Raw genomic sequence first — 21,320 nt, 5'->3', positions numbered from 1 at the left:
TAATTATAGTGGCTTTTATTGGTCTTTAATCTCCTCTCACTTAGTAATCAACTGAGATTCAAATCACAAGTTCTCATAACTTTGTAACATTGATAAGAGGCCTCGTGTTTTGGTAACCAATGATCTGGGAAATGAGATTTAAAAGACCCACACCTACCGTGGCTACAACCTCAGCATTTTATAGACAGAACTATGGAGACACAGAGGGGTCTAGCAGCAGAACTTTACCCTTTCAGGACCTGGGGCTGCACAATATTCACGTTGGTGTCAGGACACTCCATAAATGGAGAAGGGAATTAGAGCAGGGTGAGACTGCAGACCCATCTTCCGAGAGAGTCTGTGTGTCGCGGCCCAGCAGCGGCCTGGCGTCCTGGGGGTCTGTGCCTCCCAGAGTCCCTATTTTTTCTAATCTGCTGGAGTTTTAATACATGCAACAATACGGTTCACATGAGTCTGGCAAAAGATAACAGTCACTGATGGCATTGGGTGATGGCATAATACAGTTTACAATTCACTTGGCTTGAGAGTTTTGAAACCGTGTGGTTCCTGATTTTTTAAAAATACAGATTTTCATTATGTACAATTCCATGTGTAACTTCATTAATATTTTCTATATCACACTTTCAAATTTGCATAATCTAAATGTGCACAAAATGTCAATTGCACTACATTCTAAGTAACATGTGCTGATTCCCTTTTTTGGGGGGGAGGCGGGAATCTGATTTTTTTGTACGTAAGTTTCAGGTGTACAGCATTATAATTCAACACCTGTACACACTGCAAAGTGATCTCCACCACAAGTATGGTTACCATCCATCACCATGCAGTTGACCGCATGTCCCCTTCCCCTTGGGTAACCTCTGCTCTGATCTCATGTGCTGAGTCACTCTTGTCTTTGGCCCCCTTACCTATTCCCAGCCACATCCGTCACTCCAGAGAGGGAGAGAGATGAGCTCTGTGAAGCATTGCCCAAATCACACCTCCTGAATACCAGACCAAAGGACACGCCGAGATGGTGTGTCCTCACAAGCCTCGTGCACTTAATCCTGAGGTTTGCTGCCGAGAGAGTCAACTCTGGGATTTGGATGATGAAAGGAAAGGGGGCTGGGAGAGGGGAGAAAACCATACCTGGGGAAGAAAAGGAGAAGACGTCGAGAAAAGCCCCATGGAAAGCCAGACAGACAGGACCCAGGAGAAGAGATTCCCTGCGTTGTGGTGGTCAGCACTCTGGCCGGTGAGCAGATTGCAGGATAACGGATCCTGGACCCATCTTGGTTTACAGGGCTGGCAGTCCTATCTCCCGGCCCCCTTCTCCATTTGTCTTAATCCCCAAGTGCGATTGGGATCAGAGTGTCTCTGACACCCCTGTTATCTCCTCCCTGGGCTCCGGTTCCTCAAGGTCGGTGCCTCCCCAGGCTCCATCCTCTGGCCTTGGCCAGGCTCCCGTCCTGGGCCAAAGTAAGCCTCTTTCTTCCAGGTGGCTGCTTAGCTCCCCACCTTCTCTGCCTGCTCAGAGGTGGGCGGTATGCTTGTCCTCTTGGGAATGGTGTTTTCTCCCCACTGCGCCCCAGTTACTACTCAGGTGCTCACAGCAGCTGCAAACAACCTCAGCTGGATCCTTACCAGCTTCGATGGGCTCCATAGGTAATGAGAAGAATATGCGTGGCCTGAATGGAGGCATAAACAGAGGTGCCAGCTTCTTCCCACCCTCACTTCAGCTGGATCCCTGTGTGGAGATGTGTGGCCCGGATTCTGTGATGGACGAGGCCCTCGAGGCATGTATCCTTGTTAAGTTTTCAGATCCTCTCCTTGTCTGATGGAGGAAGAACACTGAGGGTCAAATGATTATCAGCTCTGTCACTCACACTGGAAGAAAGAACTCTAGGATTAGAGACTTTGGTCCCCTCCCTAAGGAGCAGCCAGCAAATGACACCAGCTCCCTCCACCAGGACAAGCCATGGCAGAGATGCCTCCAGGGGGCTGCGTGTCTTATGGGTGTCTGTGACCTAAGGAAATAATGGGAAGAGCACCATGCTGGGGGCAGGTCCCTGTGGTCTCGCAGTTAGCTCTGCACCGACGGGAAGGGGGTTCAGGCAGTATGCATGTTGCTCCCTGACGTTTCCACTTCCTCATCACAAAATTAAGTGGACTGGAATTTTTGGAAAATCAAGTGGATCTAAAGTTCCTTTTCACTCTGGTGTTCTGATATTTTAATATTCCTCTGCATTTCTACTGTTTGCCTCGTACCAAAGAGCTTGCCAGCGGGGAAGCTGGCCAAGACTCCAGTGGAGGGTCCCCGAATGTGACTTCTCCAAATGGCCATTTGTGGGAGGAAGGGCAACGTGCAGAGCATCCCAAAGGCAAATTCACATTTATTCCCCATTTTCTCCCTCCTTCCCCTCCTCCTCCTCCTCTTAGCTCCTCCCCAGCGATGTGCAGAAACTTGAAGCTGCCCCAGACGTGCCCATCTGGAAAGCTGATTATGGCTCCTTCACCTCTACATGTCCTTCCAGGGATTAGTAGTACAGACTCCTCCAGGAGATGGAGACCATAGCCTTCGCCTCCCCATCTCCCAACACCTCCTCTCCTCCTGCACCGTAGGGAGGCTGGAAGGCGGGGCCACTTGGAGTGCCACCCCCACTCCCTGTCTGTGCATCACTTCTATATAGAGACAAAACAGAAAATGCCCATAAGAAGTTGGGGTGAGGGACATGTGCCAGAGGCCAGAGCGCTCAGTAAGAACATCCAAGGATACAGGGATGGTGGGGGCAGAAAGGGAGAGACTGGAAGGAGGAAGAGAGAGAAATAGAGGGAGAGGCAGGGAGAAACAAAACCTCCTTGATTCTGCAGGGTCCCCATGGGTAGGACACTGGTATTGGGTCAGGATGGAGGAGACTGAGTGATTCATTCCCAAGAATTTCATGCCAGGTCTCTACTCCAGGGCAAGGGCAACCTTCTCTGGCACCTTACACCTCCAAGTTATGTAAGTGGCACCACTCTGAACCCAGAGATAATCAGATCAGAAGAGCCCCAGTCTGTCCCTCCCCCGTGGCACAGTGCTTGGCACAGGCAGAGGTGCATATAAGTCCGTACTTCTTGAGTGTCCATCTAAGGAGAGATGCTTCAGACCCCAGGAGCCATGGCCTGTGCCCTTCTCTTTTTGGCTTCTCCTACTTACGGCCCTGCTGACCTCCTCTCAAGACAACCACCTGGGCCTCACATCACGTCTGCGTTATTCCACGTTCCTAGATCCTTCTAATGTCATTTTCCTGCACTGGGACTTTGACCTTGAGGCTGAGATCATCACTGTTGAGCTCCGGGTCCAGACAGCTGGCTGGGTGGGCTTGGGTATCACAAGTCGCTACACCAGAGTGGGAAGCAATCTGGTTGTTGGAGGAGTCTCGCCGGACGGCAATGTCTATTTCTCAGTGAGTGTGAGGGTGACTCCCTCCCAAGCGTGAGGGTCTCTTGCTGGGTGGAGGGTGGCTCTGAGTCCAGGAAGGATCCGCATTTTCCAAACAAATCCAGGCACAGGCCCAGAGCACCAACTGATGGCTGACCTCTCCCTACAGAAATGGTCCGTTGGAGAGTTTGAATCTAGGTCTTCCAGACTGCATGTCTCTAAGTTGCCAAGGGAATGGAGCCATTGGACTGAAAGAGAGAGAGTCCTGGACCACAGTCTCGGTGCAGGTCACTGCGGGGAGAGTCAAAGCTGTTTGGTACACAGTCCTCACCTTCAGTTACCTTTGGGATCAGTCAAATAGACCACAACATAAAATGATCTAACAACAACATCGGCACCTGCAACAATTATAGCTTAAAATTGTTACTCATTTTTGGTTAAGCAGGCATTGGTCCAAATTCCTTGCACATTAAACCTCACAGCATCACCATGAGGTTTCGTACCCCATTTTACAGATGAAGACACAGCTCACCCATCTCCCAGTCTCACTCAATCTGAACTTCATTTATATGGTGAAGTGCCCATGTTAAGAGCCCCGTGAGAAGAGGAATAGCATAGACAGTTCAGAGACTAAGTGAGCTTTTAAGACTTAGGGATATAGGAATATTAGGATTTATGGAGATGAGATTTGAAATGGGAGAAGTAAAGCAAGGTCAAGTGGTTAAACTCCATCAGACACCGTCCATCCCTCTTCCCCACGAATCCCCCCTCGATGCCATACTCTGTCCTAGGAGCAAATTATAATACATAATACAGACCTGGGTTCTGCTAATTTGGTACTTTAGTGGGGCTAAATGGACTCAGACTACTCTGAATCCGTGACCACTTAGGGCTCCTGGTTCTTACGCCTTCACCTTTCCTGGACCCCAGAATCAGCACTTGGTGGATGAAGACGCTCTGGAGGAGGATGGGAGCCAGGACGCAGAGCTGCAGGCACTGACAGAAGACGTCGTCTATACCACCATGCGCTTCTCCAGGCCCTTACGCTCCTGTGACCCTCAAGACCAAGACGTCACTGTAAAAGAGGGAGGAGAGAGGAGCACTTGCTCACAAGCAGCCTTCCTTCTAGGAGGTGAAGTCACCCCCAACCTGGAATGGCCGTGCCTGTCAGGCAGCCAGTCTTGGTTCCAGGGCCCTCGTCTCTCTCAGCCTTCCCAGGCACGGCCCCAATCCTGCTGCCTCTGATTCCACCAGCCCTCTACAGGTGGCCTCCCACTGACTCAGCCCCATGCCACCCTCCCTAGTGTCCCCTCCTGAAGAACCTTGTCTGATCTCCTTGAACTTCAGTGTCATGAACCAGATGTGGACACAGGCTCAGAGAAGGGACATGAGCGGGGGTGTGACTTACTCAACATCTCCAGCAAGTCAGCCTCTAAACAGAACTGGGACCTGACTAGTTCTGACCCCCAGTCTGAAGCGTTCTCCTTTCTGATACTGCTAGGTGGCGTTTGGTGGGGCTCCAAGGAACTCTGGTTCTTTATGTCTCAGTGCAGAAAGAATTCAAGGAGAGGCAAAGTGATAGATAAGAAGTGATTTATTAGAAAAGGAAACTTGGGGCTTCCCTGGTGGCACAGTGGTTGGGAGTCTGCCTGCCGACGCAGGGGACACGGGTTCGTGCCCCGGTCCAGGAAGATCCCACATGCCGTGGAGCAGCTGGGCCCGTGAGCCATGGCCGCTGAGCCTGCGCGTCCGGAGCCTGCGCTCCACAACGGGAGAGGCCACAACAGTGAGAGGCCCACGTACCGCAAAAAAAAAAAAAAAGAAAAGGAAACTTGTGAGGCTTATATCAGGTGAGTGAGAGGGTGCCGCCCCAGAGAACTTAGTGGTCTACAGTTTTACAATCAAAGGAAAAGTGGGGAGGGGGAGAAGACCAACTTCTTCCTCATTCTTGAGTAGACACAAGCTTCCATCATCAGCTCCGCCTCCAGGTTGGGCAGGGGAGTTTTCTTGTCCCAACATGATCAAGCCAGGACTGTCGTGGCACTATGGAAAAATTATTTCAGGTCTCAGTACAGTGAGGGTCTTTCACTTTGACATGTCACCTTTTCCATAAATTATTGTTTCTTATGGGTGCAGAGAGCATGTCCTAGGGGTCATTAACTTACTGAGCTCACTGGGCAGGATGTGGGTCTCATGTCACCATTGTTTGATTGTTTGGGGGCATGTCTCATGCTTCTGTTGCATGGTTTTGTTGCTAAGCAAGCCTGCTTAGTTTTGTGGTTAAGTAAACCTGCTTTCTTGAGTAAGAATTAGCTTACAGGGGTCCGCCATACTTTTTTCTCTACTTACAATCCCCTTGTGGGATTAACTATTTAATCACCTACTTTGTCCCTTTACTCTGTCCCTATAAGTTCCACTGTGTCGATGTGAGCAAGTGGCTTGTGTTGGTGGTTGGGTGTGGGTGTGTGCAAAGTGCTGCTCATGGGCTGCAGCACCTCGATGCCCTTGACACCCCCAGAGTGACACTGTGAGGGTGCTTGCCGCCTACGGCCCAGATGACACTCTGAAGCTGGATTGGGAGTGTACTTTTGTGAAGTCCATCTTCCTGCTCCAAATTGTCCACCCCGATGTCCCCGAGGACACCATCATCCATGACTTGGAGATCACTGATGTAAGACCCCTCCTCCCCACCCAGCCGCCTCCAGCCACTGCCCACCTTCCTCTCAATCCAGGCCTTCCTCTTGCACCCAATATTCAGTACGTTCCTGGAACTGAGGTTCCTCTGACTCCCCTCGGTCCCCCGAGGATGGTCAAACTGGCCCTCAAGTGGCCGCCCTTCCCCGACCTGTCCCTTCCCCTGCTTCTCCAGGAGCCTCCCTACCACCTGCTCAGCATCTGTGTGTCCTGCTCCAGTTCCTCATCCCAGAGGATGACACCACGTATGCCTGCACCTTCTTCCCTCTCTCCATCGTTAGCAAGAAGCACCATATCTACAAGGTACCATGAAACAGACTTCAGGACATTGTCAAGGTGGTTGAGATAGGCAGTGGGCATGGTTGACTCTGAAGAGATGGTGTTCAGAAAACTGCTGGGAGGATGCAGGAGGGAGGTGGTCAGGAGAACATGGGGGCCAGGCCAGGTTTGGTGGAGGTGGCAGTTTCATGATTTCCTGAGCCCAGAACTATAGCTCCCAGCACTGTTTTATTCATGCCCCACAGTGCAGCAGCAATTTTGATGATGGTCATTGGTTAATAAGTGTTTGCAAAGAACAAAGTATAAGTCCTGCCCTGGGCCCAGAATTGTGTTCTCTTAGCCCAGGAGGAGGTGCAGGCTGGGGAAACACGACCAAAGGCTGTCAAGTTGGGAAAGTCTGGCTAGAGGAAACTCAAATCGGTCATCTGACTTCACATTTGAGTGATTTCAATATTGATCAAATAAATAAAAGTATGACCTTACAATGAGTGGCAAATGTGTGGGAGCCATTGTTTCCTTTAGAGAGTGAATCCAACAAGGCATGATCACATGCTCAAATATAGAGAACTGACAAGATTCTTAAGGGAAAGTAGAAAGTCTTGGGATGTTCCTGGCTGGATCAAGTGCGTTGTGCTTTCAGGAAGGGACTTTAAAAGGGTGAGGGCTGAGAGAGGAGTCAGACTGAGTGCAGGGGAAATGATAGGTTGGGGAAGGAAAAAAAACAGAGGAAACGGAAGAGAAAGAGAAAGAGAGAGAAGTGGGGACTGGGCATAGTTTTATTTGGGGAAAAGGAATAGGGGGGATAAGGACATGGCCCAGAAGATCTTGACCACACTCTGTCCTGCGTCCCCCGCCCCGTTTGAGCCCAAGTTGATCCATCACAAGGAGACGATGGTGCACCACATCCTGGTGTACGCCTGCGGCAATGCCAGTGCTCTCCCCAAGGGCATCAGCGACTGCTACGGGGCTGACCCCGCCTCCTCCCTCTGCTCGCAGATCATCGTGGGCTGGGCTGTCGGGGGCACAGTGAGTCGTGTGATGAGTGAAATCAGCCACTAAGGGGACACGTGTGGTTGGGCAACTGGGATTGTTGGATTGATGGAAGGTGGGGAAATGGGAGGTCTGGGACGAGGGCCAAAAGACAAGGGCAGGCCCGGGTCCCTGCACCTACTTCCCAGCCATTCTTGCCGGCAAATCACCCTCCATCCAACAGAGTTACCAGTTTCCAGGTGACGGGGGTATCTCTACTGGGATGCCTTTGGACCCCCAGTGGGTCCGACTGGAGATTCACTACAGCAATTTGCACAGTCTTCCTGGTGAGCACCTAGAGCATTTACGGGAGAGCGGCGGTGAGGCTGGCTGAGCCCTCTAGGTGTTGGGAAGGGATGCAGGATGCACACCTACTTCTTCTGCTGGCAGCGCCCCCGCCCCTGCCCCCCCACCCACCCCCACTCCACTAAGAGTTAGCAGATGAAGGAGCAAGGTAAAAACCCACCAGACCTAACAAATGAAGAGGAAATAGGCAGTCTACCTGAAAAAGAATTCAGAATAATGATAGTAAAGAGGATCCAAAATCTTGGAAATAGAATAGAGAAAATGCAAGAAACATTTAACAAGGACCTAGAAGAACTAAAGATGAAACAAGCAATGATGAACAACACCATAAATGAAATTAAAAATACTCTAGAAGGGATCAATAGCAGAATAACTGAGGCAGAAGAATGGATAAGTGACCTGGAAGATAAAATAGTGGAAATAACTACTGCAGAGCAGAATAAAGAAAAAAGAATGAAAAGAACTGAGGGCAATCTCAGAGACCTCTGGGACATTAAATGCACCCACATTCAAATTATAGGGGTTCCAGAAGAAGAAGAGAAAAAGAAAGGGACTGAGAAAATATTTGAAGAGATTATAGTTGAAAACTTCCCTAATATGGGAAAGGAAATAGTTAATCAAGTCAAGGAAGCACAGAGAGTCCCATACAGGATAAATCCAAGGAGAAACACGCCAAGACACATATTAATCAAACTGTCAAAAATTAAATACAAAGAAAACATATTAAAAGCAGCAAGGGAAAAACAACAAATAACAGACAAGGGAATCCCCATAAGGTTAACAGCTGATCTTTCAGCAGAAACTCTGCAAGCCAGAAGGGACTGGCAGGACATATTTAAAGTGATGAAGGAGAAAAACCTACAACCAAGATTACTCTACCCAGCAAGGATCTCATTCAGATTTGATGGAGAAATTAAAACCTTTACAGACAAGCAAAAGCTGAGAGAGTTCAGCACCACCAAACCAGCTTTAAAACAAATGCTAAAGGATCCTCTCTAGGCAAGAAACACAAGAGAAGGAAAAGACCTACAATAACAAACCCAAAACAATTAAGAAAATGGTAATAGGAACATACATATCGATAATTACCTACATGTAAATGGATTAAATGCTCCCAGCAAAGACACACACTGGCTGAATGGTTACAAAAACAAGACCCATATATATGCTGTCTACAAGAGACCCACTTCAGACCTAGAGACACATACAGACTGAAAGTGAGGGGATGGAAAAAGATATTCCATGCAAATGGAAATCAAAAGAAAGCTGGAGTAGCAATTCTCATATCAGACAAAAGAGACTTTAAAATAAAGACTATTACAAGAGACAAAGAAGGACACTACATAATGGTCAAGGGATCAATCCAATAAGAAGATATAACAATTGTAAATATTTATGCACCCAACATAGGAGCACCTCAATACATAAGGTAAATGCTAATAGCCATAAGAGGGGAAATCGACAATAATAGTAGGGGACTTAAACACCCCACTTTCACCAATGGACAGATCATCCAAAATGAAAATAAATAAGGAAACACAAGCTTTAAATGATACATTAAACAAGATGGACTTAATTGATATTTATAGACATTCCATCCAAAAACAACAGAATACACATTTTTCACAAGTGCTCATGGAACATTCTCCAGGATAGACCATATCTTGGGTCACAAATCAAGCCTTGGTAAATTTAAGAAAGTTGAAATCCTATCAAGTATCTTTTCCGACCACAACGCTATGAGACTACGTATCAATTACAGGAAAAGATCTGTAAAAAATACAAACACATGGAGGCTAAACAATACACTACTTAATAATGAAGTGATCACTGAAGAAATCAAAGAGGAAATCAAAAAATTCCTAGAAACAAATGAAAATGGAGACACGACAACCCAAAACCTATGGGATGCAGCAAAAGCAGTTCTAAGAGGGGAGTTTATAACAATACAATCCCACCTTAAGAAACAGTAAACATCTCAAATAAACAACCTAACCTTACACCTAAAGCAATTAGAGAAAGAACAAAAAAACCCAAAGTTAGCAGAAGGAAAGAAATCATAAAGATCAGATCAGAAATAAATGAAAAAGAAATGAAGGAAACAATAGCAAAGATCAATAAAACTAAAAGCTGGTTCTTTGAGAAGATAAACGAAATTGATAAACCATTAGCCAGACTCATCAAGAAAAAAAGGGAGAAGGCTCACATCAATAGAATTAGAAATGAAAAAGGAGAAGTAACAACTGACACTGCAGAAATACAAAAGATCATGAGAGATTACTACAATCAACTCCATGCCAATAAAATGGACAACCTGGAAGAAATGGACAAATTCTTAGAAATGCGCAACCTGCCAAGACTGAATCAGGAAGAAATAGAAAATATGAACAGACAAATCACAAGCACTGAAATTGAAACTGTGATAAAAAATCTTCCAACAAACAAAAGCCCAGGACCAGATGGCTTCACAGGCAAATTCTATCAAACATTTAGAGAAGAGCTAACACCTATCCTTCTCAAACTCTTCCAAAATATAGCAGAGGGAGGAACACTCCCAAACTCATTCTATGAGGCCACCATCACCCTGATACCAAAACCAGACAAACATCTCACAAAGAAAGAAAACTACAGGCCAATATCACTGATGAACACAGATGCAAAAATCCTCAACAAAATACTAGCAAACAGAATCCAACAACACATTAAAAGGATCATACACCATGATCAAATGGGGTTTATCCCAGGAATGCAAGGATTCTTCAATATACGCAAATCAATCAATGTGATACACCATAGTGTATCTAACCACCTAGTGTTTTAAACAACAGTGTTGCAAATTCTGTTTTTGCCAGTTATGTTACCAAGTATAGTAACTTCTATGATGATTAAAAAAACAACAAACATCCAAGCACACCCTCCCACAAACCTAAATCTAAGGAAAACGCATGCCAGAGGTATAAGGAAAAGGGTGAATAACCATAAATCTGATCATTTCTTTGGTGGATTAGCCTACAGGAACTCTGATGCCGAAGAGAACAAGACAAATTCAAAAGGGTTTGCTGAATAAAAAGAAGTTTTAATGCCGAAGTGAGATTACCCACGGTCAAATTACCACAAAATTCAAAATCTTTCGTAAATCTGCTTGCCTATTTTTAGTTGGCACATGAGTTGCATGCATTTGTGTGAACTGTGGTTATATACATTACGCACAGAGTAGAGAAATAAGGTTTACATATTTCAAAGCACACCACAGCAAAAATAAGTTATTTTTTACATTCAAATTCCTTCCTTCAACTTTGCCTGCTTAAATCTCACCCAGCCCTATTCCCATAGGCTAAGGATTTCCCCTAGCCCCTCCTCTTGTTTTCAAATGAGCTAGCTCTTCCTTTCTCCTTCCCATGAGGCTACTATTCCTAATATTTGTATGTTATCTTCTTACTTGTCATGGTCACTTTTATCCTCATCATCTGTTCTCTCTCATCTTTCCTGCTTACCTTCCCTGCGTTTGCCTTTTCTTCCCCTTATATCATGCTCTCAGCAAATTATCCCATCTCCCTGTAACTACCTGGCAGATGTTATTTCTGGATACTTTTTTGAGGAGTTAGTTAGCTCTAGGATCCGGACTATCCTGGAAAGCTGTAGCTTGTATATTTAGCAAGAGTGGGCCCATCCCCTAATCACACACACACATATACATGCACACATGCTTCATCATGGACCCAGTGCGTCTTCAGTATATGTATGCTTAGCCATCAGTACAATACTAATCACAGAGAGACATCAAGGTAACCCCCAATTTTCCACACCTCCCTACTGCCTATAGCACAGGGCTAAAACACAGACAGAACATAAAACAAAACCAAGAAAATATTTTAGCTGTACTGGGCATGAACTGATTGGCAGCACACAATAATTTTATGAGCATGACGTATAAGTAGTATCAAAGCCATTCGTAGTTAGGATCTTGCTCTAAAAATTCAGAGTGCTCTCCATGTCAATGAAGTGAAATTATGTAAGCTGAGGTTTCTGCTGGTCACATCAATGTTTAACACCTGTTGGGAACCAAAGAAAAAGCATTGGGCACCTGGTGATTGAAGTTTCCTGCAGTCAAACAAATCAGATACAAGCCAGTGGTCCATATACACTTCCACAAGTCGTTGCCTAGCTTCCAGACTGCCCTAAGATTTTCAGGTGAGAAGGGTATTTCTTAATCCCTTAGAGTACAAAAACCATTCGGTATGTAGGGAAAAGACGACAAGACCCTACATAATGAAATAAACAACCACTGCAGAGAAACAACTGGGTAAGTTGGAGAAAATGTCCTCGGAACCCTCCTTTTATTTCCTGCTTCTCCTCTTCCCTTATGGCGCCTTGATGATTGCCCAGTAAGAGTCCGGTATTTCAGTGTTTTTTTCTAGGCAAATACTTCCCATAAAGTTTCACCGCATGTGCAGCAGTTAGCTTGTTTGTCAGCAACAAAATTGGGCAAAGTCCTTTATAAGCTCTTGGTCGAGTTGGGGAAGTTGGTTGACAAGAAAACCACAAAAATGAGGAAACAAATAAAAAATACTAACTGGGGCTTCCCTGGTGGCGCAGTGGTTGAGAGTCCGCCTGCCGATGCAGGGGACACGGGTTCGTGCCCCGGTCTAGGAGGATCCCACATGCCGCGGAGTGGCTGGGCCCGTGAGCCATGGCTGCTAAGCCTGTGCGTCCGGAGCCTGTGCTCCACAACGGGAGAGGCCACAACAGTGAGAGGCCCGCGTACAGCAAAAAAAAAAAAAAAAAAAAAAAAAACTGAAGGAAAACTTTCATTTCAGGCTTTGTAAACAGGAAGGATTATGAAAAAAGAAAGTTCTGAAAAAAGCAAGAAGTAAGCACACAAGGAAAGAGCCCATTTACCATGAGGCTAGGGGTTGGAACCACAATACTGCATTAAATCCAAGGTGCACATTTTTCACATATTTAACGTTCATGAAATCAGAATGTGTCTTACAATCAACAGGCTTGGAAATACTGTGAACAAGTAGCCCTCCTGACAACTGTTTGTACACGTGTGAGCTTCATTGCTACCACTGGTGTTACAAATGGATGGACTGTAAACCACTGAAGAATTATTTTAGAAAGGAATATGAATCGTGGCTGACAGTAAAATTAAAAAAATGCTACGATGAAAACTTGTATAAAGGATCTTAGTGGCTTTGGAGTAAATTGCATAGACAGCAGGGAAAGAATTTTTATGAAATGATGTATCACCAACACCTTTGATAGTTCAGAGGAAATATCTTAACCAATTTGGGCCGCATATTTTTCTTCTAAATAATAATAAATCAAATAAAATAATTTAAAATATTTACCTATTGTAAATAGAGCTGCAGTGAACATTGTGGTACATGACTCTTTGAATTCTGGTTTTCTCAGGGCCTATGCCCAGTAGTGGGATTGCTGGGTCATATGGCAGTTCTATTTGTAGTTTTTTAAGGAACCTCCATACTGTTCTCCATAGTGGCTGTACCAATTCACATTCCCACCAGCAGTGCAAGAGGGCTCCCTTTTCTCCATACCCTCTCCAGCATTTATTGTTTGTAGATTTTTTGATGATGGCCATTCTGACTGGTGTGAGGTGATAACTCACTGCAGTTTTGATTCGCATTTCTCTAATGATTAGTGGTGTTGAGCATCCTTTCATGTGTTTTTTGGCAATCTGTATATCTTCTTTGGAGAAATGTCTACTTAGGTCTTCTGCCCATTTTTGGACTGAGATGTTTCTTTTTTGATATTGAGCTCCATGAGCTGCTTGTATACTTTGGAGATTAATCCTTTGTCTGTTGCTTCATTTGCAAATATTTTCTCCCATTCTGAGGGCTGTCTTTTGGTCTTGTTTATGGTTTCCTTTGCTGTGCAAAAGCTTTTAAGTTTAATTAGGTCCCATTTGTTTATTTTTGTTTTAATTTCCATTTCTCTAGGAGGTGGGTCAAAAAGGATCTTGCTGTGATTTATGTCATAGAGTGTTCTGCCTATGTTTTCCTCAAAGAGTTTGATAGTTTCTGGCCTTACATTTAGGTTTCAAATCCATTTTGAGCTTATTTTTGTGTATGGTGTTAGGGAGTGATCTAATCTCACACTTTTACATGTACCTGTCCAGTTTTCCCAGCACCACTTATTGAAGAGGCTGTCCTTTCTCCACTGTACATTCCTGCCTCCTTTATCAAAGATAAGGTGACCATATGTGCGTGGGGTTATCTCTGGGCTTTCTATCCTGTTCCATTGATCTATCTTTCTGTTTTTGTGCCAGTACCATACTGTCTTGATGACTGTAGCTTTGTAGTATAGTCTGAAGTCAGGGAGCCTGATTCATCCAGCTCCGTTTTTCGTTCTCAAGATTGCTTTGGCTGTTCGAGGTCTTTTATGTTTCCATACAAATTGTGAAATTTTTTGTTCTAGGTATCCATCATTGGATGAATGGATAAAGAAGATGTGGCACATATATACAATGGAATATTACTCAGCCATAAAAAGAAATGAAATTGAGCTATTTGTAATGAGGTGGATAGACCTAGAGTCTGTCATACAGAGTAAAGTAAGTCAGAAAGAGAAAGACAAATACCGTATGCTAACACATATATATGGAATATAAGAAAAAAAAATGTCATGAAGAACCTAGGGGTAAGACAGGAATAAAGACACAGACCTACTAGAGAATGGAATTGAGGATATGGGGAGTGGGAAGGGTAAGCTGTGACAAAGCGAGAGAGAGGCATGGACATATATACGCTACCAAACGTAAGGTAGATAGCTAGTGGGAAGCAGCCGCATAGCACAGGGAGATCAGCTCGGTGCTTTGTGACGGCCTGGAGGGGTGGGATAGGGAGGGTGGGAGGGAGGGAGACGCAAGAGCGAAGAGATATGGGAACATATGTATATGTTTAACTGATTCACTTTGTTACAAAGCAGAAATTAACACACCATTGTAATGCAATTATACTCCAATAATGATGTAAAAAAAACAATAAAATATTTACCTAGAAATTTAAATAATAAAACTTAAATGATATAAAACGGTTAAGATATTTCTAATATTTCTTCACATTTAGATTTTCCCTCTCCTAAATTACCTTGATGCAGATTTATCAATGTCTATGTATCTCCACCCAACATTTTCCTCTGTAGTATCATAGTAAAATGATAAAAATCTTTGGTTAAAGAAATTTTGTAAAGCTTTCTGTATTTTTAAAATAGAAGTTTTAAGTGATAGAATCATACTTTTGTAAAACTTTTTCTTTCTTTGTGGCACGGGAAATAAAGGAGCAAATTTTAACTGATGGTGTCTTATAATTGATGAAATATGGTAGTTCAAGCTGTTTGAGAAGTAGATCTCTGAGGCAAAGACAAAGTTTTACATAGGTTTGCAGACAAGAAGACACACATGACAAGTAAGGATCCAGACCATCAATTCCAAATGATGTAAACCCTGAATTTTCCCTTCATCTCTGTGCTGTCCTCTCTGACACATGGAACACAGAGGGATTCGGGAAGGGCTTTGCAGGAGAGGGTATCATCTGGAAGGGAAGCAGGAAGGAACTGCCCTAGGTAGCTCAGGGTTGGGAAATACCATTTGGACTTTTCACTGGTCACAAACCTGTGTTGTAGAGTTGTAGGAGAAGGTGGGTGTTATAACCACGCCGCTCACAGAGATGCTGACACTGGAAACGGAGACACTGCCCACTCCCCAGATCTCAATGTAGCCCAGTTTCAAAGGGTTTGTATCGCTGATGTATTTGTTGAAAATTACATGACTGTGCATTGTATTCTGTCAATTGGAGATAAAAGAAACCAGAGGGGGGAAAAATAGCAAAATTTGTTCAAATTGTTCACAACCTCTTTTTAGGCACAAATGTAGACCATGAAGTAAGATAACTTAAGAGCCCCCCCCCCTTTGTGACCTTGGATAGTGAGACCATGATTTTAGCATTCTATCTCCTATTGTCAACTACCATCCAAATTTGCATTGGTTAAGCACTGGCAGGGTCTCTAGAATCATCCCAACTCTAAGAAGACAAAGAATCTCAGCTATCAGGAACCTTATATTCCACATGTGGGGAAGTCACAAAATATGCTGACCATTCCAAGGTGACATAGGAACAAGGGCTAGAAAACATCGAAACAGCCTGTCCATCCGTGCTTGGTGAATTGGAATAAGCTACTGATGAAATATGAATGGGCTTAATCACAGAAAACTTCTGGGGAGCATATTATATCCCTATCTGAAGTCTAGAGGATGGGGAAGTTGCAAATTCGTAAGATGAACAGTGAAGGAATTCTAGGTGGATTTATGTCATGATTCCCAGCATCTTATAAGCTAGTAGAACTCTACATTCTCCCTTCACAGTCCCAGTCACACTCACCTGGCTGACAGAAAAGTGGGCCAGGTAGTAGAGTCCTTTCCCATAGGTATCTGCAAACAAAGAACAATGTAAGCATGATCTGGAACATGCTCTAGAATTCTAATTGCTTACCTGGTTACCTTGGTTGAGAAAGTAGGGATGATTTTTGTTTGGGTTTTTTATCTTATTTTTCTTCTTTACAGAGTTCCGTTTTGGGAGATTTAGTCAGACTCTGGCTCCAACCTCAGTTTACACAAAATGTTTGAAATGAGTGTATATAGATGCCTCTGTCCGCCTCATATAGTATAGTTTTCTAACACCACACTTAGTCCACTTCTCTTTCTTGTGGTCTGTGATTCCCAATGTCTTGGTAGTCACCTCAGAATCTCCAGACTGCTGCTAGAGATGCACATATCTGTACACACGTGCATGCACACCACATCACAAACACCAAGACTGGTGTGTAATTGGTCAGTTTACCTTGAGAGGTCTCAGGCAATTTTTTAAATGCCATCTCCAGAGAATAGACTTCTTTGTCCTTTATCCTTAATTTATGCCGCAGGTCCAGGGAGAATATCCTTAAAGGTGGACTAGCCAGAGCTTTGTTACAGGTACTCCCGCCCCACACCCTACCTCGGTGGCTTTCTCACTCTTCCCCATACACTTGCCTCTTTCTAAGTTGCCGGTCACTCGGTCAGAAGGCATTGGCTATCCTCTAGAGCTGTGCTGTCTGAGATAGTAGCCACTAGCCAAATGTAGCTATTTAAATTTAAATTAATTATAATTAAATACAATTTAAACTCCAGTTGCTCAGATGCACTTGTCATGTTTCAAGTGCTCAATAGCCACATATGCCTGCTTGCTAGCATACTGGACAACACGGATATAGAACATTTCCATAACTACAGAAAGTTCTTTTGGATATCACTGGGACTAGAAATTACTAATGGTACTTGAGACATCCTCCTGAGAGGTTACTAATTCCTGTAAACTCCTAATGGAAAATTCCCCCCAATAAATAGCACAGCTGATAGAGGCATTGCCTCTCTTACTGGGACATGTAATTAGGGAATGTGCCCTTGAACATAAACCAGATATGGGAGCATAGCTCAGTTGGCTACAAAGAAACTCCCCCTATGGCTCCTATACTGCTGTTTTCCACAGTGGATTAGGACAGCTGGATAACGGTGAGAGATTCAGAGTTAAGCTTCATATGCATGAGGCACAAGGATCATGTATTATAAACTTAAAAGTAACAAATGGCTATATTTAAAAGTGCACGATTGTCTTAACACAGAAAAGGAAATAGCAGCCCTATAAGATATCCAGGAACCTAGCCAATGGTATTGACATGAATGAATCCGAGGTGGCCCTTACTCACCAATGCTTTGCCCATCATCCCAGAAGAGCCAACCTTCAGCAGTCCCCTCATCATCCAAGGCAACCTTGAAGCCTGTGAATTTCTGACGGCTGCAGTGACGGAGGAAAGAGACATTGGATAAAAACAAAGCCACAGCCACAAACCAAGCGTTTTCATAAAAACATAAAGGAAGTGCTTCATGATATAAAGACTGGGTACTGGGATTCTGGAGACTTGGGATCTAGTTCTAGTTCTGTCTCCATAATCTCTATGACTTCATGTCAGGAATGAATGAATGAATGAATCAAAGGGAATTTTCTTTTAAGGCTGTATAAGCTCATAGGAGCTCTACAATCTCTACAAAAAGCTACAAGCAAACTCACTGGCTTCCTTCCTTTCTCCACTGTGAGGAAAAGCCTAGTGCTTCAATCTTTCTTCTTTCATGACCTAATGTCCACATGTACAGTGAGTTCTGTTTACAGATGTCCTAAGTTCTTCAGTTTTCAACTGAATTTTTGCAATAAAATGAGTAGGGTTTCAAGAATTTTAGTCTGGGGCCTCCCTGGTGGCGCAGTGGTTGGGAGTCCGCCTGCCGATGCAGGGGATACGGGTTCGTGCCCCGGTCTGGGAGGATCCCATGTGCCGCGGAGCGGCTGGGCCCGTGAGCCATGGCCGCTGGGCCTGCGCATCCGGAGCCTGTGCTCCGCAGCGGGAGAGGCCACAATAGTGAGAGGCCCGCATACCGCAAAAAGAAAGAAAAAAAAAAAAAAAAGAATTTTAGTCTGACATCAGACGTACATGGATTTTAGTCCCTGCTCAGCTCCTTACTAACTGTGTGACTCTGAGTTAATCACTTAGCCTCCTGAAGCCTCTCTTTGCTAATCTGAAAAATGGGGATGATAACAGTACTTACACCATAGGGCTTATCTTTCCTTTTGTTAGGAAAAATAGATAATCTCCAAATGGAAATCTCCATATTAGTACAGTTCTAGGCACAGAGCAAGCATTCACCTGCTGTCAGCTATTATCAATTATTATATAGGTCTAGAATACATAGGCTATATATTAGGTCTAGAATTTTTAAATCTTGCATGTAAGGGATCTCAGCCTCAGTTGCCATATGGCTTACACAATTTTTCAGCAGTAATTTTCTTAGCAAAGAGTCAATTATGATCCAGTCTTTTAAAACTAGCATGAACCACGGTTGCTCCGGTTTGACTTCCACCTCAAATGTCACTAATGAGACCTAATATCACACCCACTTAGGTCTAAAATAGCTGTTAATTAAGAATTGTTCAGAGTACAGAATCCAAAAAAGGCTAAAATACAAACAAGTAAGCAAGCAAGCAAACAAAACTGTTTAGTAAAAGTGCTCTGGGGCCTGAGGGTGCAGTTTACAGATTGGTGGGCTTCACCAGGATCTGAGCTGCCTGGCGTGGAAGGGAGAAATGTGGTGCCCTCACTCACCTTAAGTGGGTGTTCTGTGCAGGCTCTTGCCAGGGCAGGATGTAGCCCCCACGGACATGAAGATTAATGTGGTCAAGAGGCGCTGGCAAGGACTTCCACTCTCCCTGGGCTTGAATGTCCACACCCTGTGGGCCAGAAGAAGGTGATGGAGAGAACACATCAGCCCGAATGATGCATTTACCAGACATCTTGTCCACGCTCGGAAACTGCTGCCTGTTCAGGACCTGTTATCACACTTTTCCACGCTCGCCCAGCTGCTCTACGGGATCGTGAGTTGCTGCCAGGGCATCATGTCAGGATCTCTTGTCTCTGGGGGCTTCTGCTGTACACACCCCATGAAATCACAGCTGCCTCTCACCCTACCCTTACCCCACATCCTGTTTCTGTGTAGGAAGTACTGCTAGAGGAGGCTGAGCGAGCCTTCTTTCTTTCTGTTTGGCTCCTGATTCACTCCCCCAAAGACACGTCCAGACCTTCCCTTTGTTTGTCCCCACTCCACCTCCGTCTCCCTCCGCTGCCCCCCACCCCACCCTCACCAACTTCACTAACACCTTTGACTCCTACTTGGCAGAAATAATTAAAGTGAACTGCCTTACTTCACAAATCCTTATCTTTAACTCATTATATCCTCCTTTACGTTTCACATCTTGATCTTGCCTGTGACAGGGAGAAGCATCTCTCACCCCAGGCCATAAATCTCGATTCCTAAGAAACCGTCCTCCCACACGTTCTCAGCCTAGAGCAAGGCTTCTCGAATTCAGCACTGTGGACGTTCTGGGCCAGAACACCCTGTGCTGTGGGCACTGTTCTGTGCTTTCTAGATGTTGACCAGTGTCCATCCACTAGATGCATCTCCCCCACTTCCCACCACATTGTGACAACGAAAAATGTCTCCAGACATGGCCAATGTCCCCTGATAGGCAGGTCCCTCCTTTTGAGAATCACCACTTTAGAGGTAAGGAGCACAGCTACCATCACATTTCTTCACTTTTGGTCCCCGATGCTCATTTTATGCAGATTCGATCTATATCACATTCGCCGGGGTGGACTCTGCTTCGTGGGCCTGCCTCAGGACCCCAGAGTCCATAGGACTTAATACAAATTCCAGCCCACATCTCTGGGCTTCTTCGGTTTTCTTACTGATATCATGAGAAAACTGAATTATATGCTTTCTAATGACACTTTATTCTAGTATCTTATGAATGCTGGACTTTTCCTCCATTGATTGTCCTACCTTCAAGTAAAATCTGATACATGTAAAACCGTCAACTATATTTCTACCAAATTCTTTATTTCTCTCAATGTTTCTTTTTCATTCTACTACACATTGTGGCTAAATATGATATGCTACCTTCTCATGATTTCCTTTCCAGTACCTAATGAGTCACAGGCTTGTTTCCTTTCCTTTAAATAGTTTCTGACCAGGCTAGCCTAAAAAATTCCTGTTAAAATATTGATAAAGACATGACTATAAGATCAAATCTAAAAGCAGCATTATTAAAATAAGAAATGACAACCTAATGTGACTTTGTAAAGGGGAATTTTCATCAACTGCATAGTCACTGAATATGATTGAGAAGCACTGTTTTAAAAATCCAATATATATTCTACCCTGTAAACAAATAAACAAAATGGCCGTGAGTGAAGTAGATAAAAACTTTAATTCACACACACTGTCTGCTCTTAATCTTCACTAAAATAGGTATCAATAAGACAAGTCAGAGTAATTCAATGCCTCTCCCTCTCCCAAACAATCTACAAGCTATAGTGCCCGATATGACAGAAAGGAGAGAGGGATGGATAGAAAACAACTTCATGGCGTGTTCAGTTGCATAGGCATGACAGAGACAGACGAAAGCTCGTCAAAGAGCTATCAACTGCTGATTTTGCAGCTTGAGAGCCTGAGCAGATGAAGATCCAGCCTTGCCAGAAGCACATCAGCCTGTCCTGCCTCAAGGCACCTGCCCCTTCATCAAACAAGCGCAGTCTAAAAGCCAAGCAGTTAGGACGGCTTGTTGCTTCTGCAGTCGGATGAGCACAGGAGGGACAGGGTGGGATGGGAGTCCACAGCTACTAAGGTGGCAATGGTAGGAGAAGTCATGATCCCTGGGAAGTGGGAACCACAGAGACAGGGGGATAGGAGTCTTACCTTCTTCACCCCACCCTTCACTCAGGCATTTGCTCATTTCCAGCTCCACTGGACAAGCAGCAGAGAAACTGGGCAAAAGTGGTAGCTCTCAAGACAAGTAGGACTTTCTTATTTTTCCCTCTCCTGCTTTCTATCTCTTTGCCTTTCTGTTCTGCTTTCTGGGTAATTTCCTAGATTGCACCTTACAATTTCTTTTTAAACAAAATTTTTTAATTCTTGCATCATGCGTTTAATTTTCAAGATTGCTTTGTG

General features: G+C 44.4%; 1 protein-coding gene across 1 annotated transcript in view; it reads right to left on the bottom strand.

Moving 5' to 3' along the window:
• Positions 1 to 4,982: 4,982 nt before the first annotated feature.
• The window catches only part of MGAM (maltase-glucoamylase), an 88,924-nt gene continuing 72,586 nt past the window's right edge, over positions 4,983 to 21,320 (bottom strand). Inside the window, exons 44-48 of the mRNA XM_082632820.1 lie at positions 18,920 to 19,044; positions 17,474 to 17,562; positions 16,114 to 16,163; positions 15,348 to 15,518; positions 4,983 to 5,446 (exon numbers count right to left, since the gene is read on the bottom strand). Of these exons, the coding sequence (XP_082488946.1) occupies positions 5,291 to 5,446; positions 15,348 to 15,518; positions 16,114 to 16,163; positions 17,474 to 17,562; positions 18,920 to 19,044 (591 nt within the window). The 3' untranslated portion in view covers positions 4,983 to 5,290. The remainder of the gene's footprint in view (positions 5,447 to 15,347; positions 15,519 to 16,113; positions 16,164 to 17,473; positions 17,563 to 18,919; positions 19,045 to 21,320) is intronic.

This window comes from Mesoplodon mirus (genome assembly GCF_964341445.2).
Source record: "Mesoplodon mirus genome assembly, chromosome: 9".
NCBI lineage: Eukaryota > Metazoa > Chordata > Mammalia > Artiodactyla > Ziphiidae > Mesoplodon > Mesoplodon mirus.
The sequence above is the reverse complement of the archived record's forward strand: the minus strand, read 5'-3'. Positions and strand labels throughout refer to the sequence as shown.